The 20,360-nt window shown below is 34.4% G+C and overlaps 4 protein-coding genes across 7 annotated transcripts; 2 read left to right on the top strand and 2 right to left on the bottom strand.

The window, feature by feature from the left end:
• The first annotated feature begins 452 nt into the window (after positions 1-452).
• Positions 453-1,399, top strand: LOC110665015 (uncharacterized). Its single transcript, XM_021824961.2, has one exon. It carries the CDS (start codon positions 534-536, stop codon positions 1,374-1,376), a length of 843 nt encoding a protein of 280 aa, XP_021680653.1. The 5' UTR covers positions 453-533; the 3' UTR covers positions 1,377-1,399.
• Positions 1,400-1,577: 178 nt separating this feature from the next.
• LOC110665014 (vacuolar sorting protein 39) lies at positions 1,578-11,118 on the bottom strand. The gene is made up of 12 exons (XM_021824960.2): positions 10,419-11,118; positions 9,921-10,132; positions 8,652-8,783; positions 8,416-8,559; positions 8,015-8,127; positions 6,693-7,128; positions 5,857-6,186; positions 5,133-5,354; positions 4,706-4,948; positions 3,722-4,174; positions 3,283-3,381; positions 1,578-2,138 (listed from the first exon to the last, which is right to left on the bottom strand). The coding sequence occupies exons 1-12, from the start codon at positions 10,858-10,860 to the stop codon at positions 1,938-1,940; spliced, it is 3,027 nt and encodes a 1,008-aa protein (XP_021680652.2). The 5' UTR covers positions 10,861-11,118; the 3' UTR covers positions 1,578-1,937.
• Positions 11,119-11,513: 395 nt separating this feature from the next.
• On the top strand, positions 11,514-13,827 carry LOC110665016 (protein AE7-like 1). Of its 3 annotated transcripts, none has more exons than XM_058153203.1 (5): positions 11,514-11,742; positions 11,922-12,027; positions 12,217-12,316; positions 13,015-13,087; positions 13,411-13,827. In XM_058153203.1, the coding sequence occupies exons 1-5, from the start codon at positions 11,631-11,633 to the stop codon at positions 13,509-13,511; spliced, it is 492 nt and encodes a 163-aa protein (XP_058009186.1). In that variant the 5' UTR covers positions 11,514-11,630; the 3' UTR covers positions 13,512-13,827. The 3 variants fall into 3 exon arrangements, 2 of the variants coding, with proteins under 2 accessions (XP_058009186.1, XP_021680654.1); XR_009151281.1 differs by having other exon boundaries at positions 11,515-11,742; positions 13,015-13,235; XM_021824962.2 differs by having other exon boundaries at positions 11,519-11,742; positions 13,015-13,060.
• A 3,060-nt stretch (positions 13,828-16,887) lies between these two features.
• Positions 16,888-20,355, bottom strand: LOC110665017 (CRAL-TRIO domain-containing protein C23B6.04c). Of its 2 annotated transcripts, XM_021824964.2 has the most exons (7): positions 20,196-20,350; positions 19,965-20,076; positions 19,091-19,161; positions 18,457-18,633; positions 18,200-18,298; positions 17,848-18,093; positions 16,888-17,398 (listed from the first exon to the last, which is right to left on the bottom strand). In XM_021824964.2, exons 3-7 carry the CDS (start codon positions 19,154-19,156, stop codon positions 17,099-17,101), a joined length of 888 nt encoding a protein of 295 aa, XP_021680656.2. In that variant the 5' UTR covers positions 19,157-19,161; positions 19,965-20,076; positions 20,196-20,350; the 3' UTR covers positions 16,888-17,098. The 2 variants fall into 2 exon arrangements, with proteins under 2 accessions (XP_021680656.2, XP_021680655.2); XM_021824963.2 differs by lacking the exon at positions 19,965-20,076 and having other exon boundaries at positions 20,196-20,355.
• Positions 20,356-20,360: the final 5 nt, after the last annotated feature.

Here is a 20,360-nt window from a genome sequence, read left to right on the forward strand (position 1 = left end):
ATTAATAAATAAAAATATTTTTTATTTACTTAAATGCATATAATTAAAATATAATGAAAGTATTTTTTTTAAATATTTACATAGTCTTAATTTAGATATATTTTTATTTTTTGTATTACTATATTTTATTTTAAAAAATTAATTAATTTAAAATTTTATTAATTAATATTAAAATTTTTAAAAATTATATATAAAAAAATTAAATTACGAGTAAATATAATATATATTAAAAATATCAATATTAAAAAATAAAAACATTTAAAAAAAAGTAAAACTGAGAAAATTTTAATATATTCTTATTAAAAATATGAAATAATTAATAATATTAAAATAAAATTACGAAATAATAACTTATCCATTATTTTTTGCCAGCCGGATTCTGACGTGTCACACTAACCAAATTGTCGACTCCTATTGGTTAAGTTGGTTGAGAAGCACTGGATAATGTCTCAAGTGGCTTTCAAAATAAAAGCCCTAGCTACACGCCGAGTTTCCAGCAACCTTGAATCCGAAAGCAACGGCGTTGACGGCGCATGGCAGAGCAAGAAGACCTACAGGACATAGATCCCATCTCCACTCTTCTTCTACCGGAATATCATGAAAACGGATTCGACATGCTGGCAGACGGCGCAGCCAAACAACAGCTGCAGCACCGCCATTACCTCTCTTCTATTGACTCTACGATACTCATCAGGCAGCTCCCATCGCAAGGCCTCTCCTTCCAACTCTGGCCGGCAGCAACCACGCTCCTCACTCTCCTTGATCGCCACCGCTCCCATTCCGCTACCAGCCAACTCTCATCGATCCTCGCTGCCTTATCATCCAACAACTCGCCTCTCAATGTACTCGAGCTCGGTTCCGGCACTGGCCTGGCCGGAATCGCAGCAGCTATCACTCTCGGTGCCAATGTCACGGTAACTGACCTACCTCACGTGATTCCTAACCTCCAATTCAACGTCGACGCCAATGCTAACACGGTGGCTCTTCAAGGCGGGAGCGTCAAGGTGGCGCCACTCAGGTGGGGAGTGGATGGTGATGGTGATGTGGAGATTATAGGAAGGGATTTTGATGTAATATTGGCATCTGATGTGGTTTACCATGATCATCTTTACGAGCCTCTGCTTTATACGCTGCGTGTGCTAGTGGGCGTAGGCGAGCAGAAGAAGAAGAATGTGTTTGTCATGGCTCATTTGAGGAGGTGGAAGAAGGATTCCGTGTTCTTCAAGAGGGCAAGGAAATGGTTTGATGTTGAGGCTTTTCACATGGACAAACCGTGCGATGGGTCAAGAATTGGTGTTGTGGTTTACAGTTTTGTTCGCAAGAGTCAAAAATTGCAAACCGGGCTAGTAAACAATCAGTCATCATCAATGAAATGAATGCGTCTATTTTTTTTCATGCATATCTTTTATCTGTTGAAGGAAGTTCCATCAAATTTTAATCATTGGTCTTCAATTCAACCGTAATTATAGAATACCATCGTTATCAAGGAGGAAAAATTTTCACAACCTGCAACGGAGTACTTGACATACAACTAGAAGTCAAACTATTTTTACAATAAAAGCAACTTTATCAGACTATGGAACCTTAAAACACCCTCATCATATTAGAAACATAGTGAATCTAAAAGCCTTACATAATGCAAGCCACACATCCATTACTATGCACAAATTAAATATATATGGTTCTCTGCCGAATGAGAATTGAGAAATCACCATCTCATCATCCCTTCATGCAGAGACTACAGTTTTCGACTAGCCACACTCTGTGAACATGGCCAAGTGGTGCATCACTACCATAGTGGCCAACACGCAGGTTTCAATCAAGGATCTAATGATTACGAAACATCTTTGCAGCTTAAACCTGTTGCAAAGAAAAACTGCCATTCTCAAGTTGAAGTAGAGGAAAAGATGCCATTCACTGCACGTGAATACACAGCCTCATCGCTTCCTTAGTGGTGTGCCTTTACCCACAGCTTTCATACTCTGCGAGTCCTTAAAACAAACGAAGTGCACAAGTGTTTTCCCATTGGGATAGACTGCAAAAACACTCGTTCCAATTTTCTTGCTGCAAAGAGAGCACATACTATCACTGGTGATCTTTACTACTGTTTTCCTTTGGTTGTACAATTCCTCTTTCACCTGTTTCATGAGATCATTTGTTTAGAAAGGTAGAAGTAATAGAATGACGTACGAAGCATGCAATTGTAGAAAAATGATAGAAATGGCAAGCTTGTAGCAAGCAAAATTATCTGAGCAAGCAGCAAACTCAAAAATTAAATATATGCATAGATGTCATAAACAATGGGAAAAAAAAAGTTCAGAATACACAGTTAAGTAAGTGAATATAAAGACTATCAAGATTGAATAGTTTCCTGTGCATTTTGCTGTGACTTGAATTTAATACAAAAATGCAGCCCTCTATTGAACATCATCATTAGGCGGGCTTAAGAGAAGGGACTTTGCAAGTGAAGGAATGCAAAAAAGCACACTAACAACAATAACAGTGTGAATCATAAAAGAGATTGAATAAACACATATCTTGGACAGAATATTAAGCAGATTGAGAGTCTAAGGATTGTTCTACAGATTTGTGGCAATTAAGCAAAATTTTGCTAAGCATCTACAGCTGAAAATGAACCAATACGCTAGCCAAACAGTTTATGAACAGGCTTGACAAAGGCTTATTTGCACTTTTACTAGAACAAAAAAATGAGTTCAACTACAAATTTTAAGCTCGTTTAATAAATGAATGAACAGACACATAGATGAGCTTGGCTTCATTCTTTTCTCATGAACAGGTTAATTTTTTAAGCTCTTCTTATGTTTATTAATTTAGTCTTTTAAAGTTTGATAAAGTGTTTTCCCCCTTATCAAGCCAAGCTCAAGCTTCATTAGCAAAGCTCAAGCTTCCTTGGAATACACCCAAGACAAGGTAAGTAAGAGCTTGTCCAAGATTTTGCACGGTTCAAGCTGGGTATCAAGCTGCTCAGCTTGAATAGAGCAAAATCTGGCTGGTCTTGACTCGGCTGGTTATACTCCTATATACTTTTCTGGACCAGACAATTGAATACTGAAACAGTTTAAGTATAAATTTGGCATAAGAGATAGAAGATACAACAGATAAAAATAAAATGGCACAATTCTAGTGTCTTCATTACAAATATATTCTTGTATTGGTTAAGGTACCTTCATAAATTAATGCTATGATGATTTAGGATGTTTTGTGAACAATTTAGTATTAATGTATTTCCCATCAAACTTATACGCATTATGAAGTGGATACCTGCAAGCTCTCACTTTGCCTCAAACTCTTGATAACCAAGAGATTCCGGTATGCTTCGCTCGATTTTCTCATAAGAGGTCCAAGAAAAGGAAGCAAATTCTACAAAGGAAAGATGAAACATACCATCAGCATGGAGCTTATAGTCAATATTCTGACGCTTAGAAAAGCAAATTTAAAAATGGACGACAAATTGCATAATAAAAAAAAAATAATAACAAAAAGAGGAACTTTTCCCATCTATTTGAAGAAACACAATGTAGAAATAATAACATAAAGTTTTACTTTAAATATCAGAAAGTAGGTAACCTAGCTGGGATAAAGGCATAACAATCATGATCTAACCACATTGTGCCCCAAAACATGCCTCATCAATCTGGTTTAGATGGAGTAGGGCAATTAATATTTCAAGTCTGTTAGTCCTTTGTTGAATACTAAATACCTGCAATTTAGTTTCCTTTGGCAAAAGTTTGAGTGCCTGAGCTCCATTGATTCTGTCCCACCTTCTGCTCAGAAGGTCAAGGACCCCATCAAGCATGATCGCTGAACCTCCTTCCTCCGTAAATTCATCTGCATCACCATCACTTCTACTACTGTCAGTACTACTAAGACTAAAACGCATGTCCTCTGCACCCACTATTGCAGCAATTTTCTTAGCTCCACGACCTCCTTTAGCTTTAACTGATGTACCAGAACCAACCCTTGTAATACTTGTACTATGAGACGACACTACATTTGTAATTAGCTTTTCAAAGTTATTGATTGTCTTCCGGGGATTCAGATAAATTTGCAGAAGAGTAAGGTATATATTGCCAGAAGATTTTGCAGATGGTTGATGAGATGCAGACTCATAAACCCGATCACAATAGGACAATGCAAGTTCAGGAACATGAAGCTGTAAAGGTCAAATAATCTAAACCAGATATTTTTGGAAAAGAAAAAAAATAATGAAAAGATAGATAATCAAAACAAGAATAATCACAATACAGAAGAAACCTACTCATAACTACACTAAAACAAAGAGTTAGATCAACCTTAATTAAAGAACTGAAGTCCTTTCTATCTACGCCTTGCCATTTGGGGTGGCCAGGGATCAGACATGGGCTGGCATGGTCAAGTTCCAGGCCCAGGCCGGAACTGGAACCAGTTCATATCCGGTCCCGTTTGGTCAAATCTGACAGTGAAATTTTTTTCTTTAAAAAAAAAAAGTGAAAAAACCAGTTTCGATCCAGTTTAAGATGGTTCCAATCAAATCTGGTTTGAGTGTTCCAGTCCGGTTTTGGTCCAAACCCAGTCTGGGCCCATGTCTAGTACGGATATCCCAAAATTCCCAAATAAAAGGCAAACCTTACATGAGGTTTCCCTGTGAGTGATGTCACTCGTTAATGATCTCACTTAAACAAATTAGTTTACACCAAAACAATACCTTATGAACATAAAGAGATAAGGCAAGCTCATGCTGGTTCATTTTCCCCAATAAAATTGCACGCTCTTCATATAATGCATCTGCTGGAAGCCGTTGCAACAAAGCCTCAGGGTTATAACCTGAGATACTCTCCAAAGCAGACAATAATTTTTTCCTTGTTGGGGAATAAGCCTTCTCATCCCATTTCTGCTGAGCACTCAGATCTGTGTGCCATTCAAGTACTTCCGAAAGATAGATTTGTACCTGCCACTCATAGAATACATAACTACTACATCTAATCAATCATTTATCAAAATTAGCGCAGCAACAATGGTCATACAAGTCAAGCAGCACCATCTGTTTTGCCAAGTCAACAATAATAATAATAATAATAATAATAATAATAATAATAATAATAATAATAGTGCTAAAAGCAAGAGATCTTCACCATTTCATTCTGCAGGTTTCCAGAGATTCCATTTTCATTCATTGCAAGCATAAGTTCTAAATATCTGCCCTGCATGCTTGGAGCATGCTGCTTCAGATAAGAGTTGACCAAGTCTGCAGGGATATTCCCAGACAAGAAAAGCTCAATAGTTTGCGTTGGACAGCTTTCAAGAACAAGCATTGAGAACTCCAGGACAAGCATGGGTTCCGTTCCACAGAGAGGCTGCATAAGAAAATCTATCAAAATGGTGGCTGTAAAATCTAACCCATTAATCAAGATACAATCCATTTGTTTAAGCCGAGATGCCTTGAAAATCTCTTTTTTAGTCACTACATGAACAAAACCTCAAATAACTTTTTTCACCACATCTGTAGGTCAAAAGAAATTGAAAAAATTAATAAATTAAATGCTTAGACTCTAAATTTAGGATTGGATGAAATCTTTGCCATTTTTTGAACGCTGCAAGCATATTCTAGTTCACTTGTTTAAAGTTAAATTACTTGAATCTAACTGGAGTAAAGCTTACAAAATAACATGAAAATGGTTGGCATTCTTACACTATTATATATGGATAGCAACAGAACAGAAAGGACTGATAGAATGCCATCATTTACTTTTAAATTCTGTAATGAGAATTTGATCAATGCTTTTATGTGAACGTGTTCACTTTTTATAAAAATTAGGAAACCCAATAAAAGAAACCTAACCAAACAAGACAACCTACCTTAAGATATTCAATAATTGATTCAGGTTTGAACTTTGAGTTAAGTTCAGTTTGTGCTCGGCTTGATTTTGACTCTTCAACTAATTGATGCAAGAGCTTAAGAGATTCTCGGTGCATGGAGTTGCACTTATAAAGTTCCAATAAAGCAGTATAATGATTCTGTTTTTGAAGAATCTCCTCACATATCTTTAGGTCACAGTAGTTAAGACCTCTAAGTAATTCTAAAGCTGCCGAAGATTGTCCAGTAAGAAGAAGAGCTTGAAGTAGTGCCGTATCCAGTATTGACGCCATTTCCCTGGCAACTGAGTTAATGGAAATTGTACCACGCCCCTAAGTGACAAAAGATAGCACACAATGTCATAAAGCATAAGTCAGTAAAAAGCCACAGCACATGTATTTTGCTTTCATAAGTATATTGGCCATGCTGGCAAGCTTTAACACTAATTCTGATAAAGAAAATGTTTAGACATTGGGTACAACAACAATAAATGTAACATAGATGATAAATGCTATGCATATGCTTGTAAGACACTTCTTACAACAGAAAATTTGTCATTTGGATATTTGATCTGTCTAAAACTTTAATTGACAACTTCAAGCTCTGGTTCACTCTCATACATGGTCATATTACCTCTCCCCCACCCAAAACCCAGCCCCCCTCTCTCTCTCTCTCTCTCTCTCTCTCTCTCTCTTCATATATATATATATCAGAGGCACATACACAAAGAATGTTCAAAAAATAGTATTTCTCATATGAAGCTTAATTAGCGTGTTTTGCCAAACAAAGGAAGATTACTTAAATTTTATTAAGGACAGCCTTGAGAGTCCATATCTACCTTGTTGGATTTCTTAGACCTACTTGAGTCATACGGTCCAAAATTCTCTCCAACAGCATCAAAAACAACTTCTTCTGTTCCCTCAGAAGTGGCTTTTTCAATTATACTGAATCTCTTTTTCTGCAAGAACTTAATGAGAGCCATGAGAGTATTATGGCTCATTTTCTTGGATTCAAGGGCAGCATGCTCATCAAATTCAGTTAACTGCGGTGGAGCTAAGGATTCCATATCATCCGATACTCCAGATGAACCTCTTGAGAGATATGGAGCATCTGAAGAAATGTCCATTAGCTTTTCTGGTTCACGAAGCATAGATGTCTTGGGAAGAACAATAGATGGATACAAAGAAAGGACATATGTGATATCCACTTGGGATGCTAAAAAGTGTTCCATAGCCTCTTCATAGCTCCCATTCTCAAAAAGATAGTGAGCATATCTGCATGACATTGGCATAAACTCATTCAATGCAAGAGTATTATTAAGAAATGCAAAGGTGAACTGCCAAAAGAAAACACGAAAAGCTTAAGCACATATGCAACACAAAAAGATCCCATACGCCGCAATGTTCAACTAAAATATGTCTTCTCTTTCCCCAGCACTCATAAGCTATATTACTGTAAACTTTAGTACTTATGATCAGATAAACAACCCCACATTAAATAATCTCATGCCAGCATATTAGTTCACAACCAAGACTAATTTTAAATATTTTTGAACCTCAGAAACCCACATGATGTAGAACAAATAAAGAACAAGGATCAATCTTAGGAAAGAGAACTAATTCTCAATAATTTTATCAATCTCAATGGTAATCATAGTCCAAAACTACTGAGTAATAGAAAATTAGCTCTATTTATAGAGCTTACAACTCTAATCAAATTAGGAATAGAAACCCTAATAAACTCTAATTAAGAATACTAAATAAGATAAGCTAGGAAATAATAGGCCTACTAATAAAATTCCTAAATAATAAAAACTCTTTAAATTTCCTAATTCTATAATAACTAAAATTCTAAAATAAAATTCTAAAATAAAATTCTAAGTTTCTTATACTGCATTACCACTATTATCATACAAGGAATTAAGAACCCACATCCGGTTAGGCAACTAAGTTTTTTAGGAAAAATAATTAATTCATGAAATAATAAGAGATTGTATGTAATAAACTTGCACTAACAATCCTCCATAATTACTTGCAATGAAATATACAAATCTCACCCTTAAAATAATAAACTTGTAAAGGGAAAAAAGAAGAAGAAGAAGAAGAAGAAGAAGAGTTAAAAAAAGGTTCAAAACAATCATCTCAAAGGGAAACATCTTACCTTATATGAATTGACCCTTCCTTTGCTGCTCGCAAGCTTGAATCTTCAGGTGGAAGCAGCTTGCATAAGGCCAAGGCTTCCTCAAAATTCCCAGATGCTGTTAACTGTACAATCTGTGGTGCAAACTTAATCTTATTCCTGAAGCAAGATATCATTATCCCCTCTAAAGCTAGAATATGATGGTTACGGCTAAAACAATAACTGAATTGCATGGAAGCCCATAGTGAAAAGACAAAATACAATATTCTGAGAAAATGTTATCCAAGGTTCGTTTGAATTCCAAGGGAAGGAACAGTCAGATCCTAAATTTAACATTCATCCACTTTAAGTTGGTCTGCGCCTATGCTACAAGCTACAAGCAGATAGCATAAATATCAACTTATAAAAAGCATAAGCATTACCTGTGCCCCAAGTGGAACAGGGAAGAGCCCATATACAGAATTGTCTAACGCAACGATTACTGCATTATTGCTTTGAATAAGATGACGGACATTTTGAAGTACAATGGTCTGTATCAATGGATATGGAACTCGGAGAGACCGAATCTACAAAAGCAAATAGTGATAATGAACAAATGGACAGCTTTTCACGGAGCCAAAAAAAAAAAAAAATCTTAAGTACTAGTTGATTAAGCTACCTCAACACGTCTTGGAAGCAGAGCTATTGCATAAGGTTTCTGAATGACAATGACAGAAGGGGCCTCCGACCAACAAATCCTCTCTGCTTGAAGAAGCTTGCCATTTTGGTCCACAAAGACCCCAATGTTCTCCTAAGGCAGCAACAAAAAACACATTTTTCTCTTGTTGCATGTCTTTTGGATAATAAATGAAAATAATTAAATGATGCAAATTGGAACAGCCATCATGCACAGGATATACATATCAACCAAATTCTAAAATCTGTACATTTTGTAGTTCTCAAGCAAAGACATCCCAAAGCTATATTTTCAATCATAATATTCATTCCATTCACTAATATTATCAAGATACAAATTATTGACCTTCAATTTGTAGACACAGACTGTTATCTTTAATAGTTATTAGTGAAGAATACTGAGAGTGCTTTATGCAACAGCATTCCAGTTCTTTTGAAACATAGCAATAAGAGCAACATAAGTGTTCTGCAACTCATAGAATTGCATGCCAAGATTCCAACTTACATTCCCACTCTGGATAGCTCCTCAAAGTTTGTATAAAAGGAATATCAATAAATTGCACAGGGAACTCAAAAACTTGCTAGAAAATCTTAAAATGTTTTCTTTGTCATTTATAATTCAACATTTAAATTTTCAAAACTCACCATACTCAGAACAAATTCTATCAAAATTGATGGAATTTGAAAACAAATTTTTCCACCACTCATATTATATAATGATTGGAGTGGGTTCCCTGCATATTAATCTCTCTTTCTCTCCTAATTAAAATTCTAGACCCTGTGTATGGTCCAAAAAAAAAATTCAATTACAACATGAATTCTTAATAGAATTTATTTGCATTTGCTGTAGAATTCATATATACAAATGAATTTTATATTAGAATACATTGGAGATGAAACGAATTACTTGTTCATTTGATTCCAAACATAATGTGATAAAATAGATGTATTGGATTCCTGACACATAACTCAAGTGTAATGTAACACAAGGAACCTAGCATAGTTAAAAAGCCTAAGTTCACTTTTAAAGTAGACTAACTAACAAGTGCTGCCTTACCAAAACAGAAAAGGACATCTCAAGTTCTCAACCTGAATAGGTTACTAATTTGTTATAAGCAATAGTATTTAATTAAAACAGCATACACATATTAATACAATAACTAAAAGGCAGAAGTGATTTAAATAATACTCATTAATGAAGACATGGGAAATAAACACCAAAAAATGTCAACAATGGATATAAGGGAAATACCTTCCCAAGAAGGAGCTCCCCAGAAGGAAGAGAGACCACTAAAGGAGGAGCTAGTCTACCAGAAGGAAATACATCAGTCAATGCACCATTAGTGGCATTCAGTATCATGTACTCCTTTCTAATCCCTAAACAAATATTTTCACCACACCAAGACATGGACTTCACAGTATCTGGGACACCAAATTCCTTAACCTCCACAAATCCTCGTCCCCCTAAACATGGACAAAAATTCAGTTCCACCTAAAAATTACCAGCTCCAGATCAAGCTCGCAAAAACTTCAACAACCATTAAAGAAAATTACAAAAGGTAATAGATACTACAAGTCACCCATATTTTCCGAATTTCAGCAAATAAATAAAAGCTTCAAGGATAATAATGTGATTGGATTAACCACCACGTTTTGTACAAGATTATTATTGTAATTTCTAATTCCTTCCGGTACAATTTATCAGTAATAATTCAATACCAATTTCAATCTTAACGATTTAGATCATTACCATCATGCCGGAAGATGCTGACTCGCTTTTGCCTAGCGAAGCACAAAAATCCTCTTCTGTCATCCCATGAATACACATTGGCGCCTTTGGCCTTGGTGATGACTGCTAAAGTTTCCAAATTGGGAATTCTATGGAAGGCGATTGATTCAGAAAGAGATAAAAGTAGCTCTCTGGATGCCAACACCTCCATTGATAAGAGAGGCTTCTTTGAAAACCCAGTAACAGTTCTCTCCAGTGCATAAGTTTCCTTTCGCAGCTCTTGAGCTTGGCCAAGGTAATCTGAGGATGAAGATCGGTCGGAGAAGGAAGGTTCGGGGCCGTATATTCGAAGGGCCCCATCGGAGCAGCTGACAAGGAGCTTTGAGCCATAGGATTCGATGGCATCAATTTTCGTGGGGCACCCACTGAGAAGCTGGAAGGAATCGTAAGCACTGTGCACCATAATTGTAGTTTCGATATCGAGCTTGGAAGAAAAATTAACTATGAAAGAGGCTCAAAAATGCTGAATCTGATCCTCATTTTCCTTGTAGCGCTTGTAAATTTCTCTGGGCAGTTCCAATTTCCAGAGAACGATCACAGTGTTATTGTGAGTGGAAAATCATTAAAATCTAATCAAATAAAAGAGGAATAGAAAGATCAAATCATGCAACGAAGCAAACAAAATGCCTTTTTTTCTTCACTTTGGCTCTTTTTTTTTTTCAAGTAAAAGTACATGATTTATAATTAATTTTTTTATTTTTGTTTGTCTATTTTCTGTATCTGTGATTTTTTTTTTTTGCAATTTAAAAATTCAAATATTATAAAATTTATAGATTTTGTAACAAGTTCTTAATTCTAAATATTATTTATTCAACTTTTTCTATTTAGATTTACAAATTAATCATTTATTCCTAACATTTCTTTAATTGAGAATTGCTGTTGAATAAATAAAATTAAAGTGAATTAAATTAAATTAAATTAATTATAATTTATAAAAATTTAATTTTTTCATTTTTAAATGAAAACAAATAAATTAAAATATAAATAATCAGCTGGGGGCTGCGGGTGTGGGTTTTGGCCCAAATCATTAATCACTAGCATGGCCCGCTATGACTTCTCATCTTTCCTTCTTGCCCCGTGACTTATGGCAGGAAAAGGAAAGAAAACATCAACGCAGCAAGACGGGGAAGCCGAGAAAGAAACGCAGGAGAAGAGAATACAAGAGCTACAGAAATGACTCTGGGTCTCATCAATGCGAACCCTGTGGTTCACGCTAAAAAGGAAAGGGTCGCCCGCTCCGAAGATCTTCACTGTGATGACGCTGTTGATCCACTTGAAGTCTATGATATCCTTTTTCTTTTTCTGCACTTTCTTTCTTTTTTTTTCCTTTTTTCAATTGGGAATTTTAATTGTAGTCGACTCAGTTCAGTGATAATTGATCAATAGTGTTTTTTTATTCTTTTTTCTTTTGTTGGTTTTTTTTTTTTTTTAACAAAAAGAAGTGATCTTTGACTGGAACTGCAAATTTTGTAAGGGATATAAGAGATCCAGAGCACCCATATTCACTGGAACAGCTCAGTGTTCTCTCAGAGGAATCGATTACCGTTGATGACAAGCTCGGCCGTATTCTGTGAGTAATTTTTTCTGTTGTTTTTAGTATTGTTACAAAATAACCTTAAATTGAAGATTATGAGTTCCCTTTCTGAAAATTTGAATCACAAAACTTCTTTTTTTTTTTAAAAAAAAAATTTCAAGAGAAGGTCAGGTATGGTAGTGCTTTAAACCCAATAAGTTGGTTATTTGTTTATTTATGTTTCAGGATTACTTTTACTCCTACAATTCAACATTGCAGCATGGCAACAGTTATTGGTCTTTGTCTTAGAGTAAAATTACAAGAATGTTTCCCTCCCCATTATAAGGTCAGTGTTGGTGTTAATTGCTAAATTTGCTATATATCTATCTCTGTGCTCTTATCTGTGCTATGATACATTGGTACTATATCTTTGTTTTGTGGAATGACTAACTTACATTTATCACTTCCTGATATGTTTAGCAGTCTAAGTTGCTGAGCAATTTCCCCATTCATTTCATATTGCATATATAATTGATCATTTACATGCACTTGCTTGCAAAAATTATAGCAATCGATAAATTGGATCAATATGGATGTTATACTTTATAAGTGGACGTAGGGACTTTTTTACAGGTTATTTCTGGGTTGTTGCGGCACACAAGTGCTAATCCAATTGTAAGCCCAAACAGCTTCGCACGGGAGGAAAAAGTTAAAAATATTGCATGCCAATGAAATAATAAGCCCTACAGTGAATAACTAATCTGCCATCAGGCAGAATATCATGATGTGTTTGAATTTTCTACGGAGACCAAGTCATTGCAACTTTTCTTTTAGATGCTTGAATATTGATACTTAGTTCCAACGCCAATTTATTTTGGGTTCTTTTTGGCCCTGCATATTTTATGCTTTTTAACCATAGGCATCTCTGCATGTTTGGAAGAACACTCGGGGATAGTAATGCATTTTGATATGAAAATGATATTGAATAATTCATAATTATAAGATATTTTCTGATTCATAAGTTTGATGCTGCTTTTTCCACAGGTTGACATTAAAGTTTCTCCCGGATCTCATGCTGATGAAGAATCTGGTGAAGTTAAACTTGGCATTAATTTTGGTGCTTTTTGTTTTGCTACCTTGTCCATTTATGTTGCCTTCATGCTAGAAAGCATACATGTTAATTTATTCAACTAGTCCAGTTATCACCCTAGAGCATGTTCATACTCGTTCACTAACATATCTCAACCTTGATATTTATGTGAGAGGTATGTAGAGAGTATGGCTTTTGCTCTTTTCATCTCTGTGTGTGTTTGTGCCCTTTTTTTTTTTTTTTTTTTTTCTAGTATTAGGATGCTACATGTGATTGTCCCCTTTATGCTTCTAGTTGATCTCTGTCTAGCGCCCCTAGCTAATACTGTTTCTGCCATTTGTCTTTGGCAGTGAATAAGCAGTTAAACGATAAAGAAAGAGTTGCTGCTGCACTAGAGAATCCGAATCTGCGCCAACTTGTGGATGAGTGCCTTTACTCCAATGAACTTTGATCAAGCACACTCACCTACCTTTAGCAGCTGTACATAGAATTTAAGAAGTTGTTGTTGTTGAATGCAGTAAATGACTTGCTACATAAAATTGATCTGCTGAATTCAATTTATCCTATGTTTGTATGAGTATTTGTTAATTCTCATAGTTGCCTTTAGGAGTCACAATTGCAATTGTGGAAAGAAAATATGGGATACAACATAATGCATCCTGTGTAGTGTAGATTTCCCAGTAATCTGTGGCTTGTATCATTCAGTTAGAACTTGGACTCTCGTTCCTGAGTAAGCCTATCTATCAGATACTCAACATTTTCTGTCATTTTTGCGCTCGAAGAATTTCTTTTTTCCCTTTCAGTCTTCACCTTTATTGATTTCTGTTCTTTTTTGCAAGAATTGAATCTCCTATACAGGCAGATTCCCAGTTGAATAAGGATTGACACCACAGGCTTTCCAGGTGAGGCAGTGAGCTGCCACAGCTGGTGGGCATTGTGTTTTAATGCATTCTTGGTTTGCTCCCTATTGCCTGTGCAAGGCTTCTCCTATGAAAAGGCAATAATGAAGATCAAGTTTTCATTTCCTTTCTTTACACTTTGTTTCGTTTGAAAGGGGTGTAAGGAGGTAAAGCAAGGTAAATTAAAACTTTTTAATATTACGTTGTTTGAAATGAAGGTAAAATAAATGATGGTTTACTAATTTTATGTTGTTTGGATCAAAGGTATGAAAAGGCAAGTATTGGTAATAACTAATATTCAATTTATAAAAATGTTTCCAACACCCGGGTTGAGAAATTGAGGGTTTTTGAAGTTTTAAAAACATTCAAAAACCCTCTTTTACCTTACCTTCCCTATAAAACCTCCCTCCTAAACAAGTTTATATGTCTCAATTTTATTTAAAAAAAAAAAAAAAACTTTTACCTCTAAAAACTTGCTTCCAATGTATGGTAACATGGAAGAAAGAAAACTATAATGAGAATATAGTGAACAAAGGCTTCTACAATTTGAATTAATATTACCACCTGGGTTAAGGTACTAAAAATGAGAATAGAAATGATAAACCATATCTATTTCCATTTCAAATTCCCGTACTCATAATGGAATGACTCATTAACGTGGCAGTGTCTCCTTTTGCCTTAATGAGCTAGCTGGTTCTGTTTTCAATAACCTTTCGAGCATTCGATGCTGCTTGTGAATACTGTGCTATGATGCGCGAGTTTCAATCGCATTAATAGATGCAGAACAAGATTTTCCCATTAAGCTTAAGCATGAACTTCCAAGTCCCACATCATCACGAGTTTAACTTGAAACGTTTTAAAGAATTTTTTTTTTTTTATGTATCTGATACTATCCAGGTAAAATCAAGATAAGTAATTAATGCTCGAGTCAAATAACTCCAATGTGACGGTCAGAATGTCAATATTCATTCAAAGGGTCAAAGTTGAACGAACGGATGCATAAACCGAGCATTCCTAATCCAAAAAGATATTTCAATCCAAAGTCCAGACGAACAAAAAATATTTTTGCTCGATCTAGCTAACTGAGCAAAATAAATGCTAAACAATGACCAAAGTCAAAGATAGAAAAGCCATTTTTGGGAAGGAGGTGATCTCGGCATGTCAACCCTAGATTACGTCCACAATTAAAGCAACGACTACTATTCCAAAGCCTATAAATATTAGAGGAGAACAAGGAAGAAGGTAGACATATTTTCACCATCTCAAATCAACTATAATTTTTTCCTGTTCTCTTATATCCAATTCATTGACTTTAGTGTCAGTGTGGCTGGTTATAGGAACTCCCACTTCACTTTTCATTGTTTACAGATTCACATTGCAGTGGAACTGGACCCTTGAAACTCAGGGCAACATCAATATCTATCGCAAGATATAGTGTATTATATGTATTGTTTAAGTAGGACACATTACAACTTTTGTCAAGGTCTCAAAATGCAATTTTCAAATTACAAGATTATATTACAAAATACGTGTATAAATTACATACTAAGATTAAGGCTAACTCCAATCAAGTTTGGAAAAGAAGAAAATATTTGTTAAATTATATTACATCAACTGGTGGAATTCAAATACGTTTCACTATAATTTGGAATTCATATCTCACCATAATCTAAGAGTTTGATGAGAAGAGAGACAACATACTGCATTTAATTATGAAAAAGGAATTAAGGAAGAAAGAAGAAATAATACACTAGTACATCACTGTTTAAATCAAAAAGTACACAAGATTTAGCAGTAAGCAGTTCGCAAATTGCAGCATGAAAACATAAATGGAAGAAATGGTATATTGATAAGATAATGGAAACTAAATTAACAATAAAGGGGGTATTTTAGTAGGCGTTTCATGTTGATCTAAACTTTAATTTATTGCAAGAAAATCCTTCAATTTTAATTTTATTTTAAAAATCATTCCTTTTTCTTATAATAGAAGGTTTGTTGGTAAAAAAAAATATAAAATTATTATTTTATTATTTTTTTCTCTTTTCTTCGCTCCCGAATAGACATCTATAGTCTATTATTTAATTTAATTTAATTTAATTACTAGCAAGTTTAATTAATTTAATAAAATTTAGTTATAAACAACAAATAATAATAGATTAATAATAAATGGAAAAATTCAAATTAATTTTATTAATAACTTTAATAGATAAAAATTTATGAAAAATAAAATAATTTTATTAATTAATAATCATCTATTAATTTAAAAAAAGAAAAAGAGAAAAAAAATAATAAAATAAATTTGTTTGGTTTAATTTTATAGTAAAATTTATTTCATTTTGTAAATAAATTTCATGGTAGAATTTATTCACTAATGAATTTTTTTATTTGGTATATTTTATATTAAATATAAAATTTATTTCAAATGAAATAAATTGTGTTTGAAATAAATAAAATAAAATAAAATAATATATAATAAGAGAATAATTGTCACTTGAAATATATATGATTTTAAATTTAAAATTTATTTACAAATTATTTATTTATAATAAATTTATAAAATTAATTATTAAAAATTTTAAATAAATTTTTATTTAAATCAAACACTAAAATCTTAAATTTATAAATGAATTTCATAAAATTTTGTTAAGTTCATTGATGCCAAACACTACCTTTTTCAGGATAACAAGTGTAAATTACCTAACAATAAAGCTTTGCTTTTATTTTATTTTTCTAGTCAGAAAAATTGAAGGGCAAGGATGCTGAGAACAACGAGTGGAAATTACCCAACAATAAAGCTTTGCTTTTATTCTATTTTTCTAGTCAGACAAATTGAAGGGTAAGGATGCTGCGTACACAAGAATAGCACATGCGTTTTTCTAGTTAGAAAATTTGTAGGGGAGGCTGCTAAGGATAGGAGGAAAACACAGAGCAAAGGAAGAGGCAGAATTATTAATGTCTATCTCATAGTTAGCAGTACTCATAATTATTACAATTTAATGTCTTTTCATCTGAGCCTCACTATGATTTTCAGTTTCTCAGCAAACTCGGTCACGAAGTCCCTACGAGTTGATCTAATCCAGGCTTCACTGTCGTGTCTTTGGCTTTCTTTTATACAAGTACTAGGATCAAGCAAACCAAATTAGCTAGCTGGTGGTGCAAGAGGCGTTGGCTCTGGGGCCACCTGAGCACCCAAATGGCCATTAGCAATGTGGGTTGGCTTCTCATCAAATCCCCAGTACTTAGCAGTTTTCACATCATCCTGGGCCATCAACCGTGAGAACTCCTCATGATCGTACTTCATAGTGGCTTTTCCCCCAAACTCACCGGGAAGGTTGTCAATATCAAAGAAAGACCTCATGAGCTCCACACTATCTTTATTCTTTGGATAAACAAATTTCACCTTCTGGGAAGTTTTTGTATCTAGGAAGTACTTGACAGCCTATAGAAATGGAAGTAAAACAAGTTCCATAGGGATAAGGATGCTAAATATTATTTATTGTAACATAAATGCACTAATTTATATGCGTATCTGAAGGAGACTCTAATCTAATATTAAGATTATAGTTGTCTTTTATGATGTTCTATCTTATAGCTATATCAGCTAATCCTTTACACCCATTATAAAAGACAACCATAATGCTATATCAGCTAATCCTTTACACTTGATGCAAAAATATGAAACTTTTTCCCATTTTTAATTATTTAAGATAACTGACCGGCAGACTAAAATATGGGACTTTTCCGATTTTTAATGCAGGTATTTTCCAAGCCCAAACAAACATTTTCTCACGCATCTACACCAACATGGTAATCACTAACCAAGTTTGCGATCAGTGAGCATTCAATTAATCTCATAGACCAAAATGGATGAGCACAAGATCAACAAACCTTATAGAATGCTTCAAAAATTCTTGGTGGATTATAGAGAAATGCTATGGCAAGCCTTTCAGGGTAGTGATTCTGTAAAATGTTAATGATATCACGAGCTGTTCTGACCGAGACACTGTTGCTCAAGGATAAGCCAGTAAAGTCTATTAACCAAGACATTTGTTCTTGACCCTCAGCAAGGTTAAGGATGCTATTCTCAATAATATAGACCAAATGGCGGATATTGTCTTCTGCACATGTTGTGTTCTGCCAAGTGTAATAAAAAGTGTTCATTTAATATACTTGATTTTTTATTTTCTTGAGGGGAAATAATGATAAATATAGGAATAAAAATAATAAAAACTGGTATAACCTGCATCCCTGGCCTCATCATAAGCACAGTCCTCCCATATCGATCATGAAAATTTGCTCTGAAGACTTTACCTGTCTCACCTTCATGTGATATTTCATGCTGGACATATGACATGTCTAAATCGTAAGTGAAGGCTTAATTAATCTAGTACAATGAAAAGGCTATAAAAAGCTGAACCACACATAAAATACATCAGATGCCTATCATATATAACAGCATAGTAAAGAAGACATGTAGGAAATATACATATCACATACCCAGCGGATTTCTTCAGGCTTATAAGTTGCCCTCCACTTCAGTGTCTCTTCTAACATTTTGTGTGCCTTGTCAACATTCCAGTTTCGAGCTTCCAGATATCTCCTCAGGCAGGCATCAGTACAATACTTCAAATTACGTCCAGATAAAGGTCCAAGAGCTGCCTTGAGTTCACTGACCTGCTCATTGGAGAAAAAAAAAAAAAAGAAGAAGAAGAAGAGAGAGCAAATAAAACAGATTCAATGCCCTATTGAATTCTTTCTATCTTATTTGAACAAAGTAAGATTCATATTGCTCTGCCTTCAATTCCTTCAATCATATATTGGTCAAGTGAAATTTAAACATCATATCAATGCAGATGAAATAATTAAATTGATATGAGGTTTAACTCTTCTATTTTGTTCTCAAATATTCTTGCAAAATGATCCATGAATTTATAACTCAGTTGTTACCATAACCATGATGCTGGATCAAGCAACAAAATCAACATTTGATCATGAGGTGTAAGCAATTTATAATGGATAATAAACGAACGTAATAGCTATCAAAGATGTTATCTAGTAAAATTACATGGACCAGAAACAATTACAGGGAAGATGAAAGAGATTCAAGATGTCCATCCATATTTGTAATTACCTTGGCTTCTTGTTGTGCAGCATCATTCTCTTGATGATTCTGCGAGTGCTTTCTTCGAAGAAACATGTTGACTGTCAATGGAAGTCAACGGATAGTAAGTAATTATCATTAAAAAAACCGCTGATTTTAAGCCTTTTTTTTAATTGTTCCATTGGGGCTGCAAACTAAGATGGTAGGTTTTATCTAACAAAGGTTAAATCTAATCAATCATGCATATCGGCATTGCAAAACCAAGAGAAACAGAGACGGAACCAACATTTAGAAAAGAAGAATTGCAAATACCACATCCACACAAAATGTAACCAATTATAAATTTAATCTTACATGAAAACAGGATAAAAAATAAACATCGGATTCTATTATACCATAGACAATCCAATAGGTGAAAAAACTAATTAAAGTCAACCTCTTGCTCCCCTGACAGGCATTACCCACCTACCCACCCCCAACCCCACACCACACAAAACGCAAACGAAAGGAGAAAAAAAAAAAGGAAAAAAGAAAATCTGATACTAATTGTCAGTGTTTTGATCTATTTTATCAAACATCATCTATCAGCAACAGGAAAATTTACTTAGAAAATAAAGCTATATGAACATCAAACACCAATAACTAATACAGTACAATAGTTTACTAAATCCAAGCAATCCTAAAACTCTGGTCTCTGAGATTAATAGTCAACATTAAAACAGAGAGATTTCTGCTCTAAACTAAAACTATCTAAACCCATGAATCTGAACTACATCAGTGCTGGGAATTATATCTTTCATCAACACAGGTCCTCATAGGAATCGTCAAACTCAGAGTACAACCCAATATTACATTGAAAGACTCACGAATAAAATGATTCAACAGATCTAAAAAAGCAATCAACCTTTCCAAATTCAGCTAAACACGGAGATAAAGAAAATAAAAAATAAATAAGAAAGAAAAGATAAGAAGGGGAAAAAAAAAGGCTTGAAGCCTGACGGATCTTCTCCAAATTCCTAGACAACAAAAGTGAAAAAGAACAAAAGCCATTTAATCATGGTTTGGTCGATTTCAGAATTACAAGAAAAGGGCGACGACTGATGATCGCAGAAGAAACAAATGTTAACAAACAAACCTGATGAAGCTGAAGGAGGGAGCTTTGAGCAATAAGAGGTATTGGAAATTGGTGGAGAAAGAATGGATAAGTTTTCTATGTCCTTACAGAAACTGTACCATCAAGAAGAGAGCGGGAGAAGGAAGGAGTCCATTTTCAGAGGATTCGGCTTTTAGCATATTTATA

Source organism: Hevea brasiliensis, chromosome 9, assembly GCF_030052815.1.
Source record: "Hevea brasiliensis isolate MT/VB/25A 57/8 chromosome 9, ASM3005281v1, whole genome shotgun sequence".
Lineage (NCBI taxonomy): Eukaryota > Viridiplantae > Streptophyta > Magnoliopsida > Malpighiales > Euphorbiaceae > Hevea > Hevea brasiliensis.

What these genes read in the sequence shown, in the direction of transcription:
- LOC110665015 (XM_021824961.2), top strand. Translation starts at nt 534, where the DNA reads ATGGCAGAGCAAGAAGACCTACAGGACATAGATCCCATCTCCACTCTT.
- LOC110665014 (XM_021824960.2), bottom strand. Translation starts at nt 10,860, where the DNA reads ATGGTGCACAGTGCTTACGATTCCTTCCAGCTTCTCAGTGGGTGCCCC. An exon ending in CAGCATCTTCCGGCATGATG is followed by an intron (nt 10,133 to 10,418) that starts GTAATGATCTAA and finishes GTCCATGTTTAG; the next exon opens with GGGGACGAGGATTTGTGGAG. An exon ending in CAATTATTGAATATCTTAAG is followed by an intron (nt 5,355 to 5,856) that starts GTAGGTTGTCTT and finishes TTTCTTATGCAG; the next exon opens with CCTCTCTGTGGAACGGAACC.
- LOC110665016 (XM_058153203.1), top strand. Translation starts at nt 11,631, where the DNA reads ATGACTCTGGGTCTCATCAATGCGAACCCTGTGGTTCACGCTAAAAAG. An exon ending in TGATCCACTTGAAGTCTATG is followed by an intron (nt 11,743 to 11,921) that starts ATATCCTTTTTC and finishes CTGGAACTGCAA; the next exon opens with ATTTTGTAAGGGATATAAGA. An exon ending in GTTTCCCTCCCCATTATAAG is followed by an intron (nt 12,317 to 13,014) that starts GTCAGTGTTGGT and finishes CTTTTTCCACAG; the next exon opens with GTTGACATTAAAGTTTCTCC.
- LOC110665017 (XM_021824963.2), bottom strand. Translation starts at nt 19,156, where the DNA reads ATGTTTCTTCGAAGAAAGCACTCGCAGAATCATCAAGAGAATGATGCT. An exon ending in CTGCACAACAAGAAGCCAAG is followed by an intron (nt 18,634 to 19,090) that starts GTAATTACAAAT and finishes TCCAATGAGCAG; the next exon opens with GTCAGTGAACTCAAGGCAGC. An exon ending in TTTTTGAAGCATTCTATAAG is followed by an intron (nt 17,399 to 17,847) that starts GTTTGTTGATCT and finishes CCATTTCTATAG; the next exon opens with GCTGTCAAGTACTTCCTAGA.